We start from the raw sequence: 19,339 nt of genomic DNA on the forward strand, positions 1-19,339 counted from the left end.
CAGAAAACAAATGACTTTTTAATATGCTGCTGCCGCCACTGTCAACATTGCTTCTTTTTCTGTGTATCTAGGATGCAGGATAGCCATTTTTGCCACTACCTCCTCATCCCTCCCCATCACGAGCTGCACATACATAGAAAGCCATGAGCTTCTTAAGGCTGTCTCTCCTCTCCCACTGTCCTCCTCCCGTCATGGTGCTCCAGTAATTGCTGCTGTGCTTTTGGACATAATAGTCTGGCCTTGCAATGGATATGCAGAACTGTTTTTCTTTCCTCCACAGGGCCGAGTACAAATCGAAAACGGAGCCCTTTCTCTAGCTGCGCTAAACCTGTCAGATTCTGGCACGTATCAGTGTGTGGCTGAAAACAAACATGGCATTATTTATTCCAGTGCCCAGCTAATGGTGCTAGGTAAGATTGCCTCCCTCCCTGTCTTTTTATCCTTCTTATCTGTCTGTATGTTTGATCATCTCCAAAATGAAAACCAGCAGCCAGCTATAGCTCTCCTCAGCAATCAGTCTGCAGACTCATTTGATGTCACTGCCAGCAAAAATATGAATCTGATGGAGTGTCTCGTTTTACTTTCAGTCGTTTCATCATATTGATTTGGATACGACAAACGCATTGCTTTGTGGCACTGTGCATGCTTTCTCATGTAGATGGGCTATTGATTTATTTGCAAAGCTTTGATGACTTCTATTCGATTGGCTGGATGAGGATCTCAATTCTGTCTTGACACATGCGAAGACACCAAATGATGGCTGACAGAATGCGTAGATGACAGGGGACAGCAGCTGAGGATGGATTTAGTGTGTGGGGTGGGCAGGTGGCTCCGTAGCCTGGAGTCACTTCATGCTGAGATTTCAAGCTGCAATCACTGCTGAAGCTGAAGGAGAGCTGGTGTCGATACAGCACGGCTGATCTGCAAAAGTTCAGGTTGCCTTCATTTTTTTAATCCCTCGCCTTTCTCCTGTCCCTTTCCGCCCCCTCCCACACAGCCTCGCCTCCCAGTTTCTCCAAAAGTCCATTAAGAGCCTTGATAAAAGCTCGCTCAGGCAGCGAAGTCACTCTTGAATGCAAGCCTCAGGCCTCGCCCCCAGCAATTAGCCTGTGGAAGAAAGGCAATGAGATCCTGCAGAGAACTGAAAGGTAGGATGAAAGTCCAAGTGCATATTCCTAACAGCTTTTATTCACATTCACTGCAAGCCAGCTTGTTTGAATAGTGTGTTTGGCATTTGTGCAGGTGCATAGAAGGAAAGGCTAATGAGGAGAATGAGAGCAGGGCACCCACCAGGAAAATTACACATGGTTAATATAGCACATGCACCCTCGTGTGCAAATAGCTTGGTGTGAGGGATGAAGATGCTAACTGGTCGTTATCGATACTGCATGTCTTAGAAGATAAAAGATTAGCAAAAGGCTTTCCGATAGAGGAGGGGATTCAGAAGTGAAACTAACTCCTGTAATTATCCGAGGTAAAAGTGTTCTGTGTTATCGTGACATAAAAACAGAGTTTGATTCACGTAACCACTGAAGCTGCACAGACAGACAAAAGCCGTGTTGCTGAAATGAGAGCAGCGACATCTGACTAGACACACAGACATAATGCACACAATGAGCAAACTTCAAGCACCACCTTAAGCAGCATAAAGTGCTTCTTAATTTAGTTTGTTGTCCCTCTCTGCTGATTTCTTATTGAATGCACTAGAAGCTGAATGTGAGCAAATGAAACATTCGTACACAATACTAAAGAGCCAATTAGAAGCTGGAAAAATCCAAAAGCAAATCAGAGACAAGGAATGACACATCTGAACAAGCCATCTGATTGGAGGGAGAAGAAAAGCTTCGACGGTGACTAACCCACTGCACACACACACACACACACACACACACACACACACAGGCAGGATGTATAACTTTGTGCTGTTTGAATCACTCCCATGCTGCGTATAGAAAAGGAGGTCTGAAAGGGAACAATATGGGCATCAAGCATCTTGTCAAAATAGCACTGGGGCTCCTTAGTCATCTATAGCTGCAGGAAATTGGTCAAATTCCCACGCTGACTGACATTTAGCATGCTGTATGTTAAGCCCACATAGTCTTTCAAGGTGCACATCACTGGATGTATGCAGACGCTGGATGGGGAATGTTTTCTCACATATGCAGTCATGCTTTCAGTGTTTTGAAAATGAATTAAGGCCCCATTTTGTCACTAAATGCCACATCGGTTAAAGGTACTTTCACCCATATTATGAAAAACATATTTTCACAATTACCTCTTGTGCTGTTTAGCCATGCAGATAGTTTTTAGGTTAATTTATTCCGTTTTTGAGACATCCATCTCTGAAATATCTGCCTGCACCGTCCCGTCCCTGTTGCTGTTGCTGTGGAAAATCTACAAAACAGACTGTTGACAGTTTTCATCTGGACTGATTCTCTGAAAATGACGGCCGTTCACACTGAGGTCTGTGATTTATCCAGCGCTCGTTTACTGAAAGTCACATCGCTGTTGATTTGTTTCGATGTAGTTTTTTAATTCTACATTCTCGTCACCTTCATTGCATTGGGGATGGAAGCAGAACACTTGTATCTCAGTCTAAACCTGGCCAAATGAAATAAAACAAGCTGAATCCATTAGCAACAGCATTCACCCCTTCTCAGTTCAGCACACTCAGGTATGACCAGGAGCTCATGGTGGCTAATGTTGGCAAAGTTTGTGTAGATACTGTTACTGAGTCAGTTCAACCACTTCATGACTCCTCTCCATTTATGCTACTGTTAGAGAGGATTTTGCTTTTATTTATATAGGATCTGTAAAAACAGAGTTACAAAGGGCTTCGACAAAGAGAGAAAAAGCAGGACACTCAGAAGATAATTTCACATCAGAAAATCAAGCAGTGAGGCCAAACAAAGCCAAGACAAACCAAAGGTACAAGGTTAAGACAGACAAAAGAGGAAAAACACAGAAGACAGACAAAAGAGCGGAGACGAAACATGAGGACAGTAAAGGTCGATCAATACTCAGTAAAGCGGTGATCTCCACCTGACCAGAAACTAACCTCAGCATAACATAACATCAGTGCATTAATGTCCTATGGAGCATAAATGTAGCGGATCAGAACACATCAGATGATCAACCTGCAGAAGCTGTGGCTCCAAACTAGATCAAACTTTTCTATGGATGACGACGACAAATGTGGGCCGAACAGGCGAGGTGAGGCTTTAGCTCTGTGACGTCAGACTGAAGCAGTTGTTGATGACTTGATGACTGTCAGCAGTCAGCCACCATATAAAACAGTCAGTAAAATAGGTTCATAAAAACTTTGAAATCATTAAAAATCATTGCAACTGTGAGAGGTTGTCAGTCCGGTAGTATCTGTCTGGATCAGTCCTCCTGACAGATGCAGACAGATCCTCCCCACCCCACCCCAACACACACACACACACACACACACACACACACACACACACACACACACACACACACCAAATACCTGATGGAAAAGCAACATCACATGAAAGCACGTCTATAAAAATGGGTTCTAATTGACAAATGAACAAAGGTCACATAGACGTGCTTTGGGTGAACTGACCCTTTAATATGCCAGAAGCTGCTGCTGGTTCTTTCCAAGTCCAGCATTCATTACGTTGTTATTATATGTGCTGGCATTGTAAGGAGTAACAGTACATGCTGTTTGTTGCAGTTCCTTTGGTGTTTGAATTGTCCTGAACCTTTGTGCTGGTTATTAATATCTTTGCAGTGCACTGCTTTGTGGGACAGTGTTTGTGCTCCAGTAGCACTGTATTAGATCATGTCTGTAGCTTACAGGGATATACTGGGCTTTCATTAAATATCCAGCCAGTCAGCAGCCTCACAGCGTGACAGAGTTTCCACAGTGACCTTAGCAACATAAAGCCTGTAAAGCATATATTATTTATTCATTGAGTTATTCGTCGTTGCAGTTTGTAAAATATTTCTCTATTTAGTCAAATGTCCCAGAGTGTAGCCCACCACTGAGCCGGGGTGTTAGGTCACCCTGCCTGCTGCTAACCCGCCTCAAAAAAATTCATTTTTCCGGGCTTAAGTGGAGAGCCTTAAGGTGCCGGGGTGCTTCTGAGGCTTTTCCATTTTGACAAGAATATCATGCAGTAGACTCACAACATGAAGACTGAAATAAATAAGCTGTCAGATGTGAAGGTATTGAATATCAGCACGAGATAACGGCCGATCGAATAACGACTGAACTCAAAAATCTGTTGTTATATTGCAGGTCCTTCCTTCCTGCAGCTGTCAGACTTTACAGCCAGCACTGCTCCCAGTAGACCTCACTGCACCTAAACTGACAATAGCAGGACTATAATGTTCACCAACTGTGCTTTATACTTATTCATCTTTTTAGCTCACTTCACAGTACGCAATGCTTTGTAATATCTCCCACTTGTACACTACGTTGTTACGTCTATTATGTTTTATACTTCCTCTACCGTAGCTGTGCATATTTTTATTTTTATCTCCTCGTGTCTGCTTGGACGCTGTCAATATCTTCTTTTCTTATCTTATCTTTTCTTATCTTATCTTATCTTATCTTATCTTATCTTATCTTTCCGTCAGAATTGCTTTGCTTCCCAATGGGACATTAAAGATTGCTAATGTAACCAGACGGGATGCAGCCAGCTACACCTGCATCGCCAAGAATCAGTTTGGGACGGCGAGCACAACTGGGAGGCTTCTTATCACAGGTGAGTCCTGCTCGTCTCAGTCCTACATCTCAACATCAACTGACCCTTCTCTTCATCCTTCATCCCTCCTATGTTAATGTTATATGCATGTTAAGCTATGGCCACATCTATGACACAATGTCAACACAGTGCTCTAATGATAAAAAAAAGACTAATGTAAAAAGCAGATGTAGATGTAGATGACATGGAAATAAAGGAGCAGCGTTGTTTTGGAATGCAGGGAAGAGCCAGTGAGCCATAGTGTTGTATCATAAGAAAAAAATTAGAATATAAATGAAATTTTAAAACAAAAGGAATCTAAAAAGCACAGAACACAGCTTGCTTTGACAAACAATACAAAGGTTATAGATATGTTTTATGTAGCAGGTTTTACTTCAGCTAGAAAAGTGACGGTGAAGATAACCACAGTTGTGCAAAGTCACCTTAAGTCCACCTCTCCAAACTCAATAAAAACCCAGGCAGAGCCAGTTTGACATCATTACACCAATTCACAGATGAGAAATGTTGGTTGAGAACCTCTCACCTAGTTTTCATGTCCAACGGACGCAGACCAAAATGCCTCCAGAGTCAACTGGATGGAACTGGAGCCAATCACAGCAACGCAGCACGTAGGGCCGGCGTCTCCTGGGGGGTCGATACGCCCTTGTGCAACCTAATTCTCATTGGTCAGACAATCACTGATGTTACTTTCATTAATAACACTAATTCTAGCGCCGTCATGAGGTTGACATGAGGACGTGTTTGCTGTCTGTCATGTTTTAAACTTCAGTAACATTATGGAGTTTATTATGGACTGCTGTGTTTCTACTGGTGTCGCTGATGATGCCACTCTGCCTCTCGATTCAGTGCACCAGATACTTTCTGCTAAAACCCAACAGGCACCAAAACACCTCTGGACTCAACTTTCCCAAGCCTCAATGAATGATTGTAACTACAGCAAAATAGGTTTCACCAGCACATCTCACGCAGGGGAGGAGAGGATGAGCAAGAGAACGAGCAAGACGGCAAAGCCCTCGTAGTCCACTGTCCTCCTTCCCCAAGCAGATAAAACACAAGTTTAAAGAGGCCTTGACAGAAACATACCGTGGAGAGAAGGAATGTGCCTGTGAGCTCCTGATGAATGCACCTTTATGAACAAACTAGGACGCTACGATTGCCAGGAAGTCACACAGAGGAAGTGTATGCCTTTATAAATACTGGTGCAAAACCTCACAAGTAATACAGAGACTCTGCACCAAGGACGTTGAACTTCCTCCTGTTTTTATGTGTCTATTCCACCTGCCTCAAGAATTTGGTGGTCTGTGGTTTATATTCACATAACGCACATGAGAACATTGCCTCAGAACTGATTCTACAGACTGTGCAGACGCTACAGTCGCTGTGTCCTGATTTTTCTAATCTAATTCTGGGCGAATTCAACCACTGTGCGCCGGACAGCTTTTACCAATATGTCTTACCCCACCACAAATACTGGCTCGTGTTATGGCTCAGTCAAAGGGGCCTACACATCCTTCCCACTTCCCCCTCCTGGGTACGGCTGAACACAATTGTGTGCGATTTTTTTCCCACCGTGTTGCACAGGCCTACAGAGGAGGAAGTGTTCACCAGAGAGGTGAAACTCTGGTCGGAGGCAGCGCTGACGCTGCAAGGCTGTCTGGACTGCACTGTGTGGGAGGAGCTCATTGAATCATCTCAGGACATTATTAAACTCACAGAAGAGGTCAGCTCGTGGGTATCGTGCTGCGAGGACATTGTTATCCCTGAAAAGTTAGTTAAGACCTCTCCACCCAGTAAACTGCTTTGGGTGAGCAAAAAGCTTACAGTGTTATTAAACAACAAAAATATGCATTTAACAAAGGTAACTTTTCTGAGCTGAATGTTTTCCAAAAGGAGATTAAATGTGGAATTAGGAGGTCTAAATGGGCCTACAAACAAAAGGTTGAACACAAACTGAGCAGTAACGTCTTCGGTTCAGCCTGTGGCAGCGTCCGGATCGTGGTCGGTTTAAATGACAAAGCAAAGACAACAGTTGTTCATCACATCTGGCTCTGACTCTGGAGTTTAAAATATTTTATTTAAGATTTGATGTGCACCATTTTAGCATTGAAACAGCTGTTTTACGACACAGCCGAATGAACTCCAGCCTGTCAACCTGTCTCTTCCTTTTGTGAATACTTTTAACCATTGTGGAGCTACAACAAACCCTGGCCCTGATAGCCCTGATAGCCCTGGGACCACTGGGAGCCTTTTGCTGTCCAGCAGTGCTGATCAAATAGGCCCAATTTTAAATGATACTCTTCATCGTGTCAGCAAAAATCAGGATGGAAATAATCCACAATATTGGCCATGCTAAGACTCTGAGTTGCTACGTGACAAAGACCAAGGAAATGTGCGGTTTAGACACCATCACTTCAGTCCTGTCGATACTAAAATGTATGCATGTATGTAGGAGTCATTGAGTCGTGCAAAATAATTGCTTATCATGATAGGAAATGGTCAATTTCCTTTTTGTTCTTTCACAATAAAGGTCAACCATTTCTCGTCAATCTGTGGCATGAGCATGCCCTCATTTCTATTCATTTATATCCGATTTATATTGAATATGTAGCGTTAACAACCAAGGCTAGTATCAAATTAATATGGCTGGTAGACATTATGCAAAACAGCAGTTAAGTAAGCAGCAAAACATTATCCTTGATTTAGTTAAAGGTCATTATTTATGAATGCAGTGACATAACACGTACATGTAGCCCTCCAGTCTAATCTGTTGTGTGTGTAGCCACCTGACTTATTTTTCTCATTAGCTTCTATTCTTTTCACACACTGACAGCTGAACCATTTAATGTCATAGAATTTAATTACTGTGACCTTTCCTCAACATACTCTGAGGCATCCAATCCTAAACAGTCACCAGTGGGAATGTGCCCCCCATCTCCGTAATTCCCTTTCAAACATTTTCTTCCAAATTGATCCTGGAACATAAAGTGCAAACCTGAGATGTCGTTAAATGTTGCTAATGGACAGGCTTGGAATTTAAGTGCTTATTAAAATCCAGAAAAGCACACATCCATGGGTAATTTAATGACGGCGGCTTGATTTAGCCGTGAACTGAAGTGAGATGGCAGTTGCAGGGGTCACGGTGGTGTTAAAGGTTCCCGTGGCATGGATATTAACATGCTACGCTGTCGTCTGTTGTCTGGCCAGAGCCCACCAGAATCACCATGAGGCCTACTAACATGGAGATCATTGTTGGCGAGAGCATCGTGTTACCCTGCCAGATTGCCTGTGATCCAGCTCTGGATGTGTCTTTCTCGTGGGCATTCAACGGCCAGCTCATCGACTTCCAGCGAGACAGCGATCATTTCGAAAGAGTGGGCGGGGTGAGTCATCTCAGGCATTAAACTCAGCTACTTTCTGACTATTCTGGGATTAAATGGGACACACTGTGTGATGTGCGAGGGTACGCTCCACTGCCCCGCTGAGGCTTTCTTAGACACCCGTCAAGCAGAGATATGTGTGTAAGTAAGTTTCCTAGTGGTCAGTGGTGGATGGAATATCAAAAAGATAGAGGTATCTGTTAAGCATTAGCTACATTCTTTCATCCATACGCCATTAAAGCCTGGATTAATGGCACTATCAGGCCTTTAATCGGGATTCTTACCTTTTGAATTGGCCGTGTGAGCTGCCGTGTGTTGTACTTCTAAAGATATATCGGTGAAATGCCATTTCACTGATATGGAGGGTCCTCATTAATACAGTCTTTATATTTTTCATTTCAACTTCTAATTCCCTTACCTGAAGGGGGAACATTTTCTTATCATCTCCCTCTACCATAATTGAATTTGCATAGCTATTTATGAATCTTGAGACCCGAAATAATTAAGTAATGAGCAGGCTGGCATTCACCAAGGGTAGGCCTGGCAAAAAAATATATGTTCGTTTCAAATCCTAATAACAGGTGACGACTCTTTGTTGGATACTTGTTCCTTTTGATGAAGTGCGAGGTCAGTTGTTCAGAGCTCGTCGGGGGGCGAAATGACTTTACGCACTGTTTTACCTTTTTATTGTGCCACTGATCGTCCAAGGTCAGCAGCCTGCTCGCTGCCATTCACATGTTAAAGGTTGGCATCATCTGAAGGCCATCACAGTGTTGTGGACAGGCCAAATTCAGATCATCGCAAATGCAAATGGCAATTACTAGTGACATTGAACTGTACATAGCCGTATAATGAGCTATAGTTTCCACAGAATCTGTTTCCCTTGTCCAGAGAGATTACCAGCCCCCCGCTCAACTGCTTCTGATGAATTAATTAACATAATTAAGGCAAATCTGCCTCATCACTTCCTTTCTGCCATGGCAGGGCGCCTTGCTCTCGATCACAAGCTCACAGGTCGGCCAGGTGGCAGCTGGTGAGAGAATCAGGCATGGCAGAGCTGTGTGTAAAAAAAAGAAAAGAAAGCAGGAGTCTCTGTCGCCCAAGGCCGCATACAAGTGCCGTTCGGCTCGGCTCTGCTTTGTCAGGTGCTTCTGAGAGGTGGAGAAGTTCCGTGGGTGTTGCTGCCCAGTCGCTGCAGAGTGGAGCTGTGATCGCTCGCCACTGGGGCGATGCAATCTGCTATGACTGCAGCGAGTCTTACCTGGCTCACCCCTCAGGTCGCTCATTTCTGGAGCAACACACTGCGCTCCACAGGCTGGCATACATGAAGGCCACTTCATCAGGGGACTTTCCCATTCACAGCCAAAATGAGAACAGAATAACAGTGTGTGGATAAAAGGTTTAATACAACATTGTCACTGAATCTCTCCAGCACCAACAATGAACCGATTGACTCAATATCCCTTCACACTATGTGATAACAGCCGTCTTTACGATCCCGTGCATGTCGGCTATGATATTATCTTGTTTGGAATCTGTGTCGGACTGCTCAATAGCAATTTTCACACATGCCAAATTATATGACAGCTATTATAACTCAGGTGAAGCATAGCGTTATGATGTCTCATGTCTTGAACATGTAAAGTACAAACTCTGACTACAGTGCTGGTGTGCTTCATGTAAAATATCTATTTTTTTAATTGATGCGTAACATACACACGTGGTGCCAACACAGTATTTCTCATACATTGATTTATTTGTTGTGGCCTGCACAATATCAACACTGACCTTCACATATTGATTTTCTTTTATATCTTATTTAGTTGTGGGGATGTTCACACTGGCCCAGCCCCTCTTTGCTCTGCTGTGTCTGTCTCACAAACACAGTGAGAGAGGACCCGCTGGTGAATAGGCCCTCCCAACCGTGCACCGCTCTCAGTTTTTGAGTTTTGAGAACAATTGCACCACATTTCCACAATATGTCTTTAGGTGCCAAAAAAGTACCTCACGGTTTGGTTTAGGACAAACCATTTTGGACAAATGACCAAACATTTCTTTCACAATGGAGAACGTTTGTCTGGGACAGCTTAAAATTGCACAGGACAGAGGGGCCATGATAAGTATTGTTTTTGTGTACAAGGCCTGCTGTATCCTCTACCTCTGAGCCGTAAATCTCCATTGTTGTGCAAAAACTATATAACTACTATAATGCATCAGCGAGCCTCCCCCTTGTACTGCTGTAGACACCACAGAAGACACAAGAGCACCAAATGTCTATTAAACAATGGCAGGAAATAGTCCCCGACAAAAGAACCATCTCCTCCTGTAATGTAACGTAATGAAGTGTCCGACTGTTGCAGGACATTGTTTGCTAATGCACATGTTATGTCTTCAGCTGGAGCTGAGAGCCACAGACTGGGGAGGGAAGATCTCCAGAACTTAGAGATAAGCGACAGCATTGTTGGTTTTGGTCTTTTCAACGGGATATTTTTTTCGACAGTAAGAAAACTGGCCTCCTCCCTTCGTGCCACACATAACACCACTGTCCCCGTACAGATGAGAACGCTGATTCAAAGTTTGTTGATATTTAGTTTTCCAGCATTCAGCTTGTGTGAAATAATATTTGCTTTTTACGCTGGGAGTTATACGCATATCTTGTGTGCACTTATGTAATTACAGAATAATTAGGATTGTCTTGCCAATTAACTAGACCATGTTTGTTTTGCGTGTCCTGTGTTTGGTAGCTGGTGGGGGCTGGTTGGCCGAGCAGCGCCTGAAGGGCAGCCAATAGCATTATTTGTGCAGCATGCATCTGCCATGTCTGTTGTTGGTGTTTGAAGAGATGCAAAAATCCGTGGCCTGGAGACAATGTGATGTTTCAACCATCCCAGAGCCAAAATGGGAGTGATGAAATAACACTCCATCTCTTACTTAACCTTGTTTTGATCATATTTCCCGTCCAGAGTATATCAGGGGATCTGATGATTCGTAACATCCAGCTGAACCACGGAGGGAAATATGTCTGTGTCATTGACACTGATGTGGACAGCCTGTCCACTTCTGCCATCTTGGTTGTTAAAGGTAAGAGCTTGTTTTCATGTAACACTGCACAAATATCCTAGTATATTTACTGTAAAATAATGTGGCATTGAAGCTTGGCATGAAGGCAAAGCTTGACAGAGAAATATGCACACAAAAAAAAATCTCCTGAGGCTTCCTGTAAATATGCAGTGCAGCAAAGCCAAAATGGATGCTACCTCAGTCAGAGTTATGTCAGCCTCTGTTTACATTATATATGTGTTGCTTAAATTTAAAAATGGCACACACATCACACTGGCACCGCTGAGGTAGCTTCGTTTATATGTGCTCGGTGCATCTGGCTCACTGTGTGGGCTTATCTCTGGTGATTCACATTGGTATTCATGCCCTTAAAAACTGTAATAGCTGTCCCAGGTGCTTTGAGAAGGCAATGTTTATCACAGAAAATGACTATAATTGGCTCATTTACACATCGGCAAAATATCATGGAAACTATTTGAATAATTGAGCAGTAAAGCAAACAACAGCAACACGGTAAAGCCGGAGCATGTAACAGTCACAAACGCTTGCGTCTCCCTATCTGTCTTTCTATTTGTGCTAACTCGTCTTTTATTCTTCTCACTGCTGTCTGCTCCCATGCAGCCCCTCTTTCCTTTCCTCACAAACATTCCCACCCAGCAGCTCTCTCCACCGCTGCTCATCCTATGTTAATGGCTCACTTCGTAGCCCTGCACACACAGTGGATGAAAAGCCCCCGCATGCACACACCAAGGACGTAGTCCTTAATTAGAGGGAGCGTGATGGCCTTGATTAGTAACAAGGTGCAGATTTTTATGAGCTAGATGGGCGGAGGCTTCTTGGGATGGCTGATCACCTCAGATTCACCCCCGTTATTGCCTGAATGATTTAGGTCCACCAGGTCCGCCGGACAAAGTATCAGTGGAGGAGATCACCGACAGCACGGCCCAGCTTTCCTGGACTCCCGGTAGGGACAACGGCAGCCCCATCACCGGCTACATCATCCAGGCCCGGACGCCCTTTACGGTGGGCTGGCAGGCTGTTGACACAGGTACCGTGACAAACGCTCCTCCTGCCCGCTCTCACGTGGGGTTTTACTTATTCATAATTCAATTTGAGTCCAGCTGTGTGACGGCCTGATTTTCTAAAGAATCATTTTCCACGTTTCAGTGCCAGAGGTGGTCAATGGTAACATGCTCACAGCCACAGTGGTGGGCTTGAACGCCTGGGTGGAGTACGAGTTCAGGGTGGTGGCCCGCAATACTGTAGGCCTGGGAGAGCCCAGCCCGGCCTCAGTCAAGACCAGGACAGAGGATGCCAGTATGTGAAACCAAACACTTGGCTGCACACACACACACACACACACACACACAGAGTTTTATAATGATTACTTAGCAGGAATATATCACTTATTTCTTTCTGGGATTTCTCCCAGTAAATGAAATTAGATTTTAATTTTAATGACTTTAGTTTTTAGTTTTTCATTCAGAATCGTTAGTTTATGTGCTACTAGAGCAATAATTCCTTTACTTTGAAGTGGAAGTGGAAAAAACACACAGCCAAGTGTCTGATAATGTATAATACTGCTGTGACGTTCCCCTTGTGTCACAAATGACTTGGCTTGATCCATTTGGGATCTGATTGTAAGAGCTTACCCATACGGTGTTTGGAAAAAAGCTGGAGGTAAATTAGCGTTAGATACTGGCAGATTCGTACATTGGGTTGTCAGAGTATTTAAATAATTAATGAAGGTACCAGAGCTTCGCAGTCTCTCAGCACCTCTCTCAATTTGCAGAAGTACATATCGATTCTGCTGCTGTGTGATGGCTGCAGATATTTTATAAATTCAGAGGAAATCATGTACAGATCATTAGGCCTGATGTGGCTGCGAAACCCCGGATTATGTTCACTAACTGCATTTCAATTGACATTTCAAGCTGTAAAAAGTGAAAGATGAAGAAAACTCAACATACATGAGAGGTTTTGTGATTTTGGAGAAGTCTGCATGTGTGAGCCGACGTTTCTGGACTGATCTCAGTGCTGAGAAGTGGACAGCAGCCAGACGTCGACATGTTGTCCTTTCATGGAGGTCGCTTATATAACTGGTCCAGCTTCACTAAGGAGGAGCTTTGTGGCCTCTTCTTATTTGGTGACACATTCGTTAGGGCAGCGTTTGAGTTTGAAGGAGTTGGTGAGGTTTGGTGAGGCGCCTTTGCTCCACGACAAAGTCTTCAGTTGATGAATACACACACACACACACACACACTATAAATCCAGGTTTCCACTAATACTTTTCCAGGGAATTGGAGAGTTTGGTGACAACTCCCAAGAAATACCTGGACCTCAGTTCCCAGCAGACAAGCATCCACGTGCATCAGACACTAATGCTGCGACAACCATTTCCTGATATGACACATTAAATGCGATGCTCCACTTACTAAAGGACACTAAAAGATGTGCATGAGTGCTCCTCCACCTACACTATCAGCTTTGCCATCACACGCGGTGCACAAACAGCTGATTGGAAATAGTAATGGGGTGAGTCCAGTGGAACGGCATTTGTAGAATACTACAGATCTTGGCTGGGTGTTTATGCACGGTGATATTTATCAGTAATTCACTTTTCTCTGAAATGTTTGTGTTTGCCCACACTGAGGGATTTGTGGGGTGTAAAATAGAAGACAGTAGGCAGCCGTGTCACAAGGACACGTGTGTGGTTGATGCTTGCCATTGGGCTTTGTAAACTGTGCTCTAATTGCTCCCCTCTGGGCTTTACCTCTCAGTTCCTGATACAGCTCCCACTGATGTCGGAGGTGGAGGCGGCACAAAGTCTGAATTAGTGATAACATGGGAGGTAAGTCATCTGTCACATTTTACTGTTCTCTCCATGGCCGAGTAATGGTTTTGCTTAATTGTGCAGAATTGAACAGAGCAATTTTATGACCCACATTAGCGAGCCAAGACACCTCTCCTCTGGCTCAGCCTCCGAGTGTCATTTCTCCCCCCAAAAGCGGGGACAGAGAGCACTTCCTCTCAAGAGTTTTGCACTTTAGCCACAATTACATAGCCATGCAGGAGGAAAAGATAAGGCGAAAGGTGACTGTGGAGTGCTCTGGGCAGTAACGGCAAAGAGAGGTGCCGTGTCTAATCCTAGACGCCCTTGTCGTGGTGCCGCGCAGAGACGGGCCGATCTGTTTCTTTGTCTGTATGCGTTTTAATATCACTATAGTTTTGTGTTTTGCTCCCAGCCTGTTCCCGAGGAACTGCAGAACGGAGAGGGCTTCGGCTACATCATCGCCTTCAGGCCCGTGGGCACGGTCACGTGGACACGAGCGGTTATCTCCACGCCTGGCGTGGTGCGTTACGTCTTTCGCAATGACACCATCCCACCGTTCTCACCTTTCGACGTGAAAGTGGGGGCGTACAACAACCGAGGGGAGGGGCCCTTCAGCTCCATTGGCACCGTGTACTCAGCAGAGGAAGGTACGGCACAGACTTCACAGCACAGAGTGATGCTTGAATAAGATATAATCTCTCCTTATAGCTATGACCTTGAATAGTAATGATGAAATGATTTTTTTTTCACTGCTGTTATTCCCCTCACCGCTCAAACTGGGAATGTCAACTTGATATTAGTTATCGTGCTGCTAGATTACAGGAAATCCTAGCAGACACTTACCACACTGCGCTGTCAGGGAGGTATTCTGTTAATTGAATTTGCTGGGCAGATAGTCTTCCCTTATGTCAGTCACAGATCCCATTAAAGAGAGCGGGGAAATAGCTTTTCGGTGAAACTACAGGTCTATTCTGTGCCTCTCCTCTTATTGCTATTAGTGTGTGTCTGTGTGTGTCTGTGTGTCTCTGTGTGTCTCTGTTTGTGTGTGTGTGTGTGTGTGTGTGTGTGTGTGTGTGTGTGTGTGTGTGTGTGTGTGTGTGTGTGTGTGTGTGTGTGTGTGACGGTGACGGTGTTGGATGAGTCTCTGAGATTCTCACCAGCTCTCTATTCCTGCAGTCCCCAGTGTGGCTCCTAAGAGGGTTAGGACTAGGAGTGTGTCTGCAGTGCAAATTGAAGTGATCTGGGAAGCTCTCCCTGCCATCTCTGAAAGAGTGCTTGGATATGAGGTACGTTAGTGAAATCATTCTTTCCTTTTTTCTCAAATAGCATGATGATTGAGTGTTTCCGTGTGGCTTGTTTATCAGCCGTCCTTTCACTGTTCTTTGAATTAGTTTCCTTTCTCTTTATAACTTAAATTATTCTACTGTAACTATACCTTCTCATGTATCTCTGTCAGGATCTTTTAAACGTAATAATGACCTCAAACCAACAGAAAGCCCACGAGAGGAAAATAGAGTCCCTCATCCTTTCAAGAATGCAAAGAGGGTTTGACTGTTTTTTCTCCCTCCCAGTGCTCTTTCAATATCTGTCACCCCTGGCCCTCAGCACAAAGCGCCCCAGTTGCCATAGCAGTGGCCACATTGTCCTTTTGGAACAGAGCTCATTTATCCAAACGCGCTCCTGAAGTGGATTTAAGCTGCTGAATCTCAATAGGCCACCAGCAGTTTGGATCCGGAGCAGCCGACTGCACGTACAGTATAATGCAGTAATGGAGGAAGTACAAACTACCACACTGTGAAAATACTCTGTTACCAGTATTAAACTGTGACTGCTGGACTGTTACATGTTCTATCATTAACTTATTATTCCTCACCGTTGATGGAGAAGCAGGATTTTACTGCCGGAGCTGGTTTAGGTGGAGCTCATTTTGAACAAAATGCTTTCAGTGTTTAACCAACAGGCCAAAGCTCAGCATCATTAAAAACACATTCACATGATTAGAATCACTCAGCAGCAAGTGTTCACGTGTGAGACGCTGCAACCATCCCCAGGATAGTGATTAATGGACTTCAGCTGGACTCTACAAGCTGTTGCTGAGTTATAATATAGTTATAATATAATCGTCATTATTACTGCTCAAACAGTCACACCACATGACATTAGTGATGTGAATTGTGCTGCTCCTCACACACAGCTTTGACTGATAGAAATCTGAAAAACAATCACTTGTAGCAGGAGCTCCCTCGAGGGCAGATTTCACATTTCATTTTAATTATTTATTGATTGAAGCCATATGTCACTTAACACCAGACACATGAATATTGAAAGTGACCCAAAGCGAGCAAGCAGCTTTAAAAAGTATCACTTCATCTGCACCCTTAATTGAAGGCTAATAGCCTGAAGGATAACAAAGTCTCTGCATGTTGTTTAACAGAGCACAGAACCCCGCTGCCTTGTTAGTACATAGAATAGTAATACATAGCACATACGAAGGATTTATTTGTAACCTCTTGACTTTTGATATCCAGTGTCCTCAGACAAATGTAAGAGCTGAGCTTGTTTTCATGAGCAAAACGGGCAATAATCATGAAATGTTCTTCCTGGGTGAGTGATCGTATGACCCACTAATGCCCTGTTTATATGGCCAGGGTGGCTCAGAGGATGTGCATCAGTAATTGAGACTCCACTGGTGAAAAATTCATTATTCATCAGTGCTCCCTCCCTCCCCGTCTGTAATACAAACAGCATTTCAGATTTCATGATGGAGTATGAATTTCAATAATGCAGTGAAATGCTCCAGTGGAATCTGGCTGTTTTTCCCCCTGACTGTGATTGTGAGGTTTTTTTTTTCCCTGTGTTCCTGTTTTTGTGCAACAGGTCATGTACTGGGAGGACGACACCAAGCCCGACACTATTGGCAAAGTGCGCATATCTGGAAACTACACACTGGTCAACATTACAGGACTGAATGCAAACACGGTGTACTACCTCTCTGTGGCTGCTTTCAACACAGCTGGCCCCGGGCCGCAGTCGGCCCCCATCAACAGCACCACAAAGAAACCACGTGAGTCCGTCCCGGAAGGCCGGGCACTGAAATCATTTCCAAACCGTCCTCGTTCACGAACCATGTCAGCTCCTCTCAGATGACGTGGTGCTGACCTCAACAGGAGAGGCGCAGCGTTTCTTCAGCTTTGCTGGTTGTTCACATGAAATTCAATCTGACAACGGAGCTTTCCTTTCACCTTGGGAAAAAAAGCCAAAAGCAAACAAAGATAAAGCAGTCGGTTGAGCGGAACATAGCTGCAGTGACAATTTAGGTATTTAAAATGAACAACTGCTCCGCAAACTAGATTCTTGAAATTTAGAGATTTTGGCCCACATTCTGCTGTGTGAGTGAAAACATGTTCATGTTTCATGACACCAGGATTAGAGTCCAACTTCCTCTGGCCATATCTTTTTCATTTCCTGTGGCCACAGATCTGCTGCCAGTGGCCAAGCAGTACCTGACCCTCCATTTTTATTTCAGAAAATGGTGGATTTCTGTGGTGGCCCACTGCAACATAGAAAAAACAACACATGCAAATGAAGGAAATGTCCAATTTGAAAGTTGTTTGCTTCCGTATTTGATTGTGTCCTCTCACAAGCTTTCTAATTGCTGCATACTGTATGTGATCTCAGATTGGTACGGATGTTTTCCTCATTTGTTATTTGCAGTGTGTTGAGCTCTCAGGGCCACCGTAGAACTCACTCTGTCTTAATTAGGGAGGGCACTCCGCTGCAGCTTCAATTCATTATTCAGTCTGATAAGATGAGAGTTTTTCGTAATTCACAATTGTTCCAAGTGGAGCTACTGTTTAAAGCAGGAATCTGTAAATTGTCCTGTTGCTTCAGAAAACCAACCACGGGAAAGAGTTGTGCAGCAGGAGTATTTTGACCTCTGATTCTTTTTATAGCTCCAGATCGGGCTCCACTCAACATACAATGGACCATGATTGGCTCCACTCTCACGCTGCACTGGGATCCCGTAGTAGCCACGGAGGCCGAGTCAAAAGTCACTGGATATTTGGTAGGTCCCGGTTCGCTGCAACGCTCTGATTTGTGTCCAGAATCGAGGGTGACATGAGCTCATTTTTCTCTCCTGCCACAGGTGCTGCTGAAGAGGCATCGCTACAACGACATCAGCACCATCCTGACTGACAAAACCACTGTGGAGCTCAGCCTCTCCGCCAGCGACAACTATCTCATTCAGATCAAGGCCATGAGTGAGGGCGGCGAAGGTTTGGGCAGTGAACCAATCCACATCCACAAATTAAGTGAGTTTGCTGTTGTCTCTCCTTCTTGATATCATTTCCTTTTTGTCCAATTGGTCAATGGGTATTTAGGGTTCAATAATTCAGAGACAACATTCAATTTGGCTTCATTGCATCCCCTTCCAACCGTGTGTAATAGACTTATTTCGAGTGCAAGGAAAGCGACCTTTTTAGAAATGCGTGCGCGGTGTCATCCATCTCTGCCATTGGGTTATTATTCCTTGTTGACTGGCTGCACAGCGCTGCAGCATATAAAGCAGTTCTGTGCTCCCATCCCACCGCTGTGCAAAACCGTGAGGCGGCTCAGTTTGCCGCTCTCCTCTTTGATGCGATACGAACTTTATCTTCTCGGGATACTTAAATAGCCTCTCCTGGTGAAAGCCGGTAATAACGTAGATGTGGAAAAAATTCACAGTTGGCTTTTGATTTATGATGACTTGTCAGAAATGTAGAAGATAGCATGCAGGATGCAGAGGAGTGCTTTTGATTGGAGGGGTATTTCTGGTCCTACATGAGCGGCTCTGCTGGTTTTTGTTGCAGGCATGGGAGCGCGGGGTTCAGGAGCGATCCGCCTCAGTCCATTGTACCTCTCTGCAGTCCTCATCAGTGCACTGCTCTGCTCCGTCTGGTGATGCCTAATCAGAGCCCACCGAGCGCCCTCCCTCCCCCTCCATCCCCCCAGTCAGCGCCTGTCCTATGTAAACCCTCCACTGGACTGGCACAAGTCCGGGAAAGACTGGAAAGGACCGGACTCCGCCGAACTCTTAAAGGGACCACGCCACTTTCTGTTAAAGGACCATCAGACAGAGACGCGATGATCTGTGTGCATGATATCTTTCGGTGTTTCATCCAGCGTCGTAAGTGCCACCGTGCTCTAGGTTTCATTTTAGAAGTTATGATGTCTACATGACTTGTCTTCTTAGTATCTTTGGAGATACTACTGCCTTAAAAACCCATTTTCCACACACAGTCCATACCAAAGTAGGGGATAGAGGCTGCTTGCTTCATGGTTTCTTTAAC

General features: G+C 44.4%; 1 protein-coding gene across 1 annotated transcript in view; it reads left to right on the plus strand.

Moving 5' to 3' along the window:
* cntn3b (contactin 3b) overlaps positions 1 to 18,951 on the plus strand; it is a 40,075-nt gene extending 21,124 nt beyond the window's left edge. The window contains exons 9-22 of the mRNA XM_070838676.1: positions 281 to 410; positions 998 to 1,148; positions 4,612 to 4,739; positions 7,944 to 8,119; positions 11,080 to 11,197; positions 12,066 to 12,224; positions 12,344 to 12,493; positions 13,957 to 14,027; positions 14,422 to 14,656; positions 15,186 to 15,295; positions 16,887 to 17,073; positions 17,963 to 18,075; positions 18,157 to 18,322; positions 18,860 to 18,951. Of these exons, the coding sequence (XP_070694777.1) occupies positions 281 to 410; positions 998 to 1,148; positions 4,612 to 4,739; positions 7,944 to 8,119; positions 11,080 to 11,197; positions 12,066 to 12,224; positions 12,344 to 12,493; positions 13,957 to 14,027; positions 14,422 to 14,656; positions 15,186 to 15,295; positions 16,887 to 17,073; positions 17,963 to 18,075; positions 18,157 to 18,322; positions 18,860 to 18,951 (1,986 nt within the window). The remainder of the gene's footprint in view (positions 1 to 280; positions 411 to 997; positions 1,149 to 4,611; positions 4,740 to 7,943; positions 8,120 to 11,079; positions 11,198 to 12,065; positions 12,225 to 12,343; positions 12,494 to 13,956; positions 14,028 to 14,421; positions 14,657 to 15,185; positions 15,296 to 16,886; positions 17,074 to 17,962; positions 18,076 to 18,156; positions 18,323 to 18,859) is intronic.
* Positions 18,952 to 19,339: the final 388 nt, after the last annotated feature.

This window comes from Pempheris klunzingeri, chromosome 2 (genome assembly GCF_042242105.1).
Source record: "Pempheris klunzingeri isolate RE-2024b chromosome 2, fPemKlu1.hap1, whole genome shotgun sequence".
Taxonomy (NCBI): domain Eukaryota; kingdom Metazoa; phylum Chordata; class Actinopteri; order Acropomatiformes; family Pempheridae; genus Pempheris; species Pempheris klunzingeri.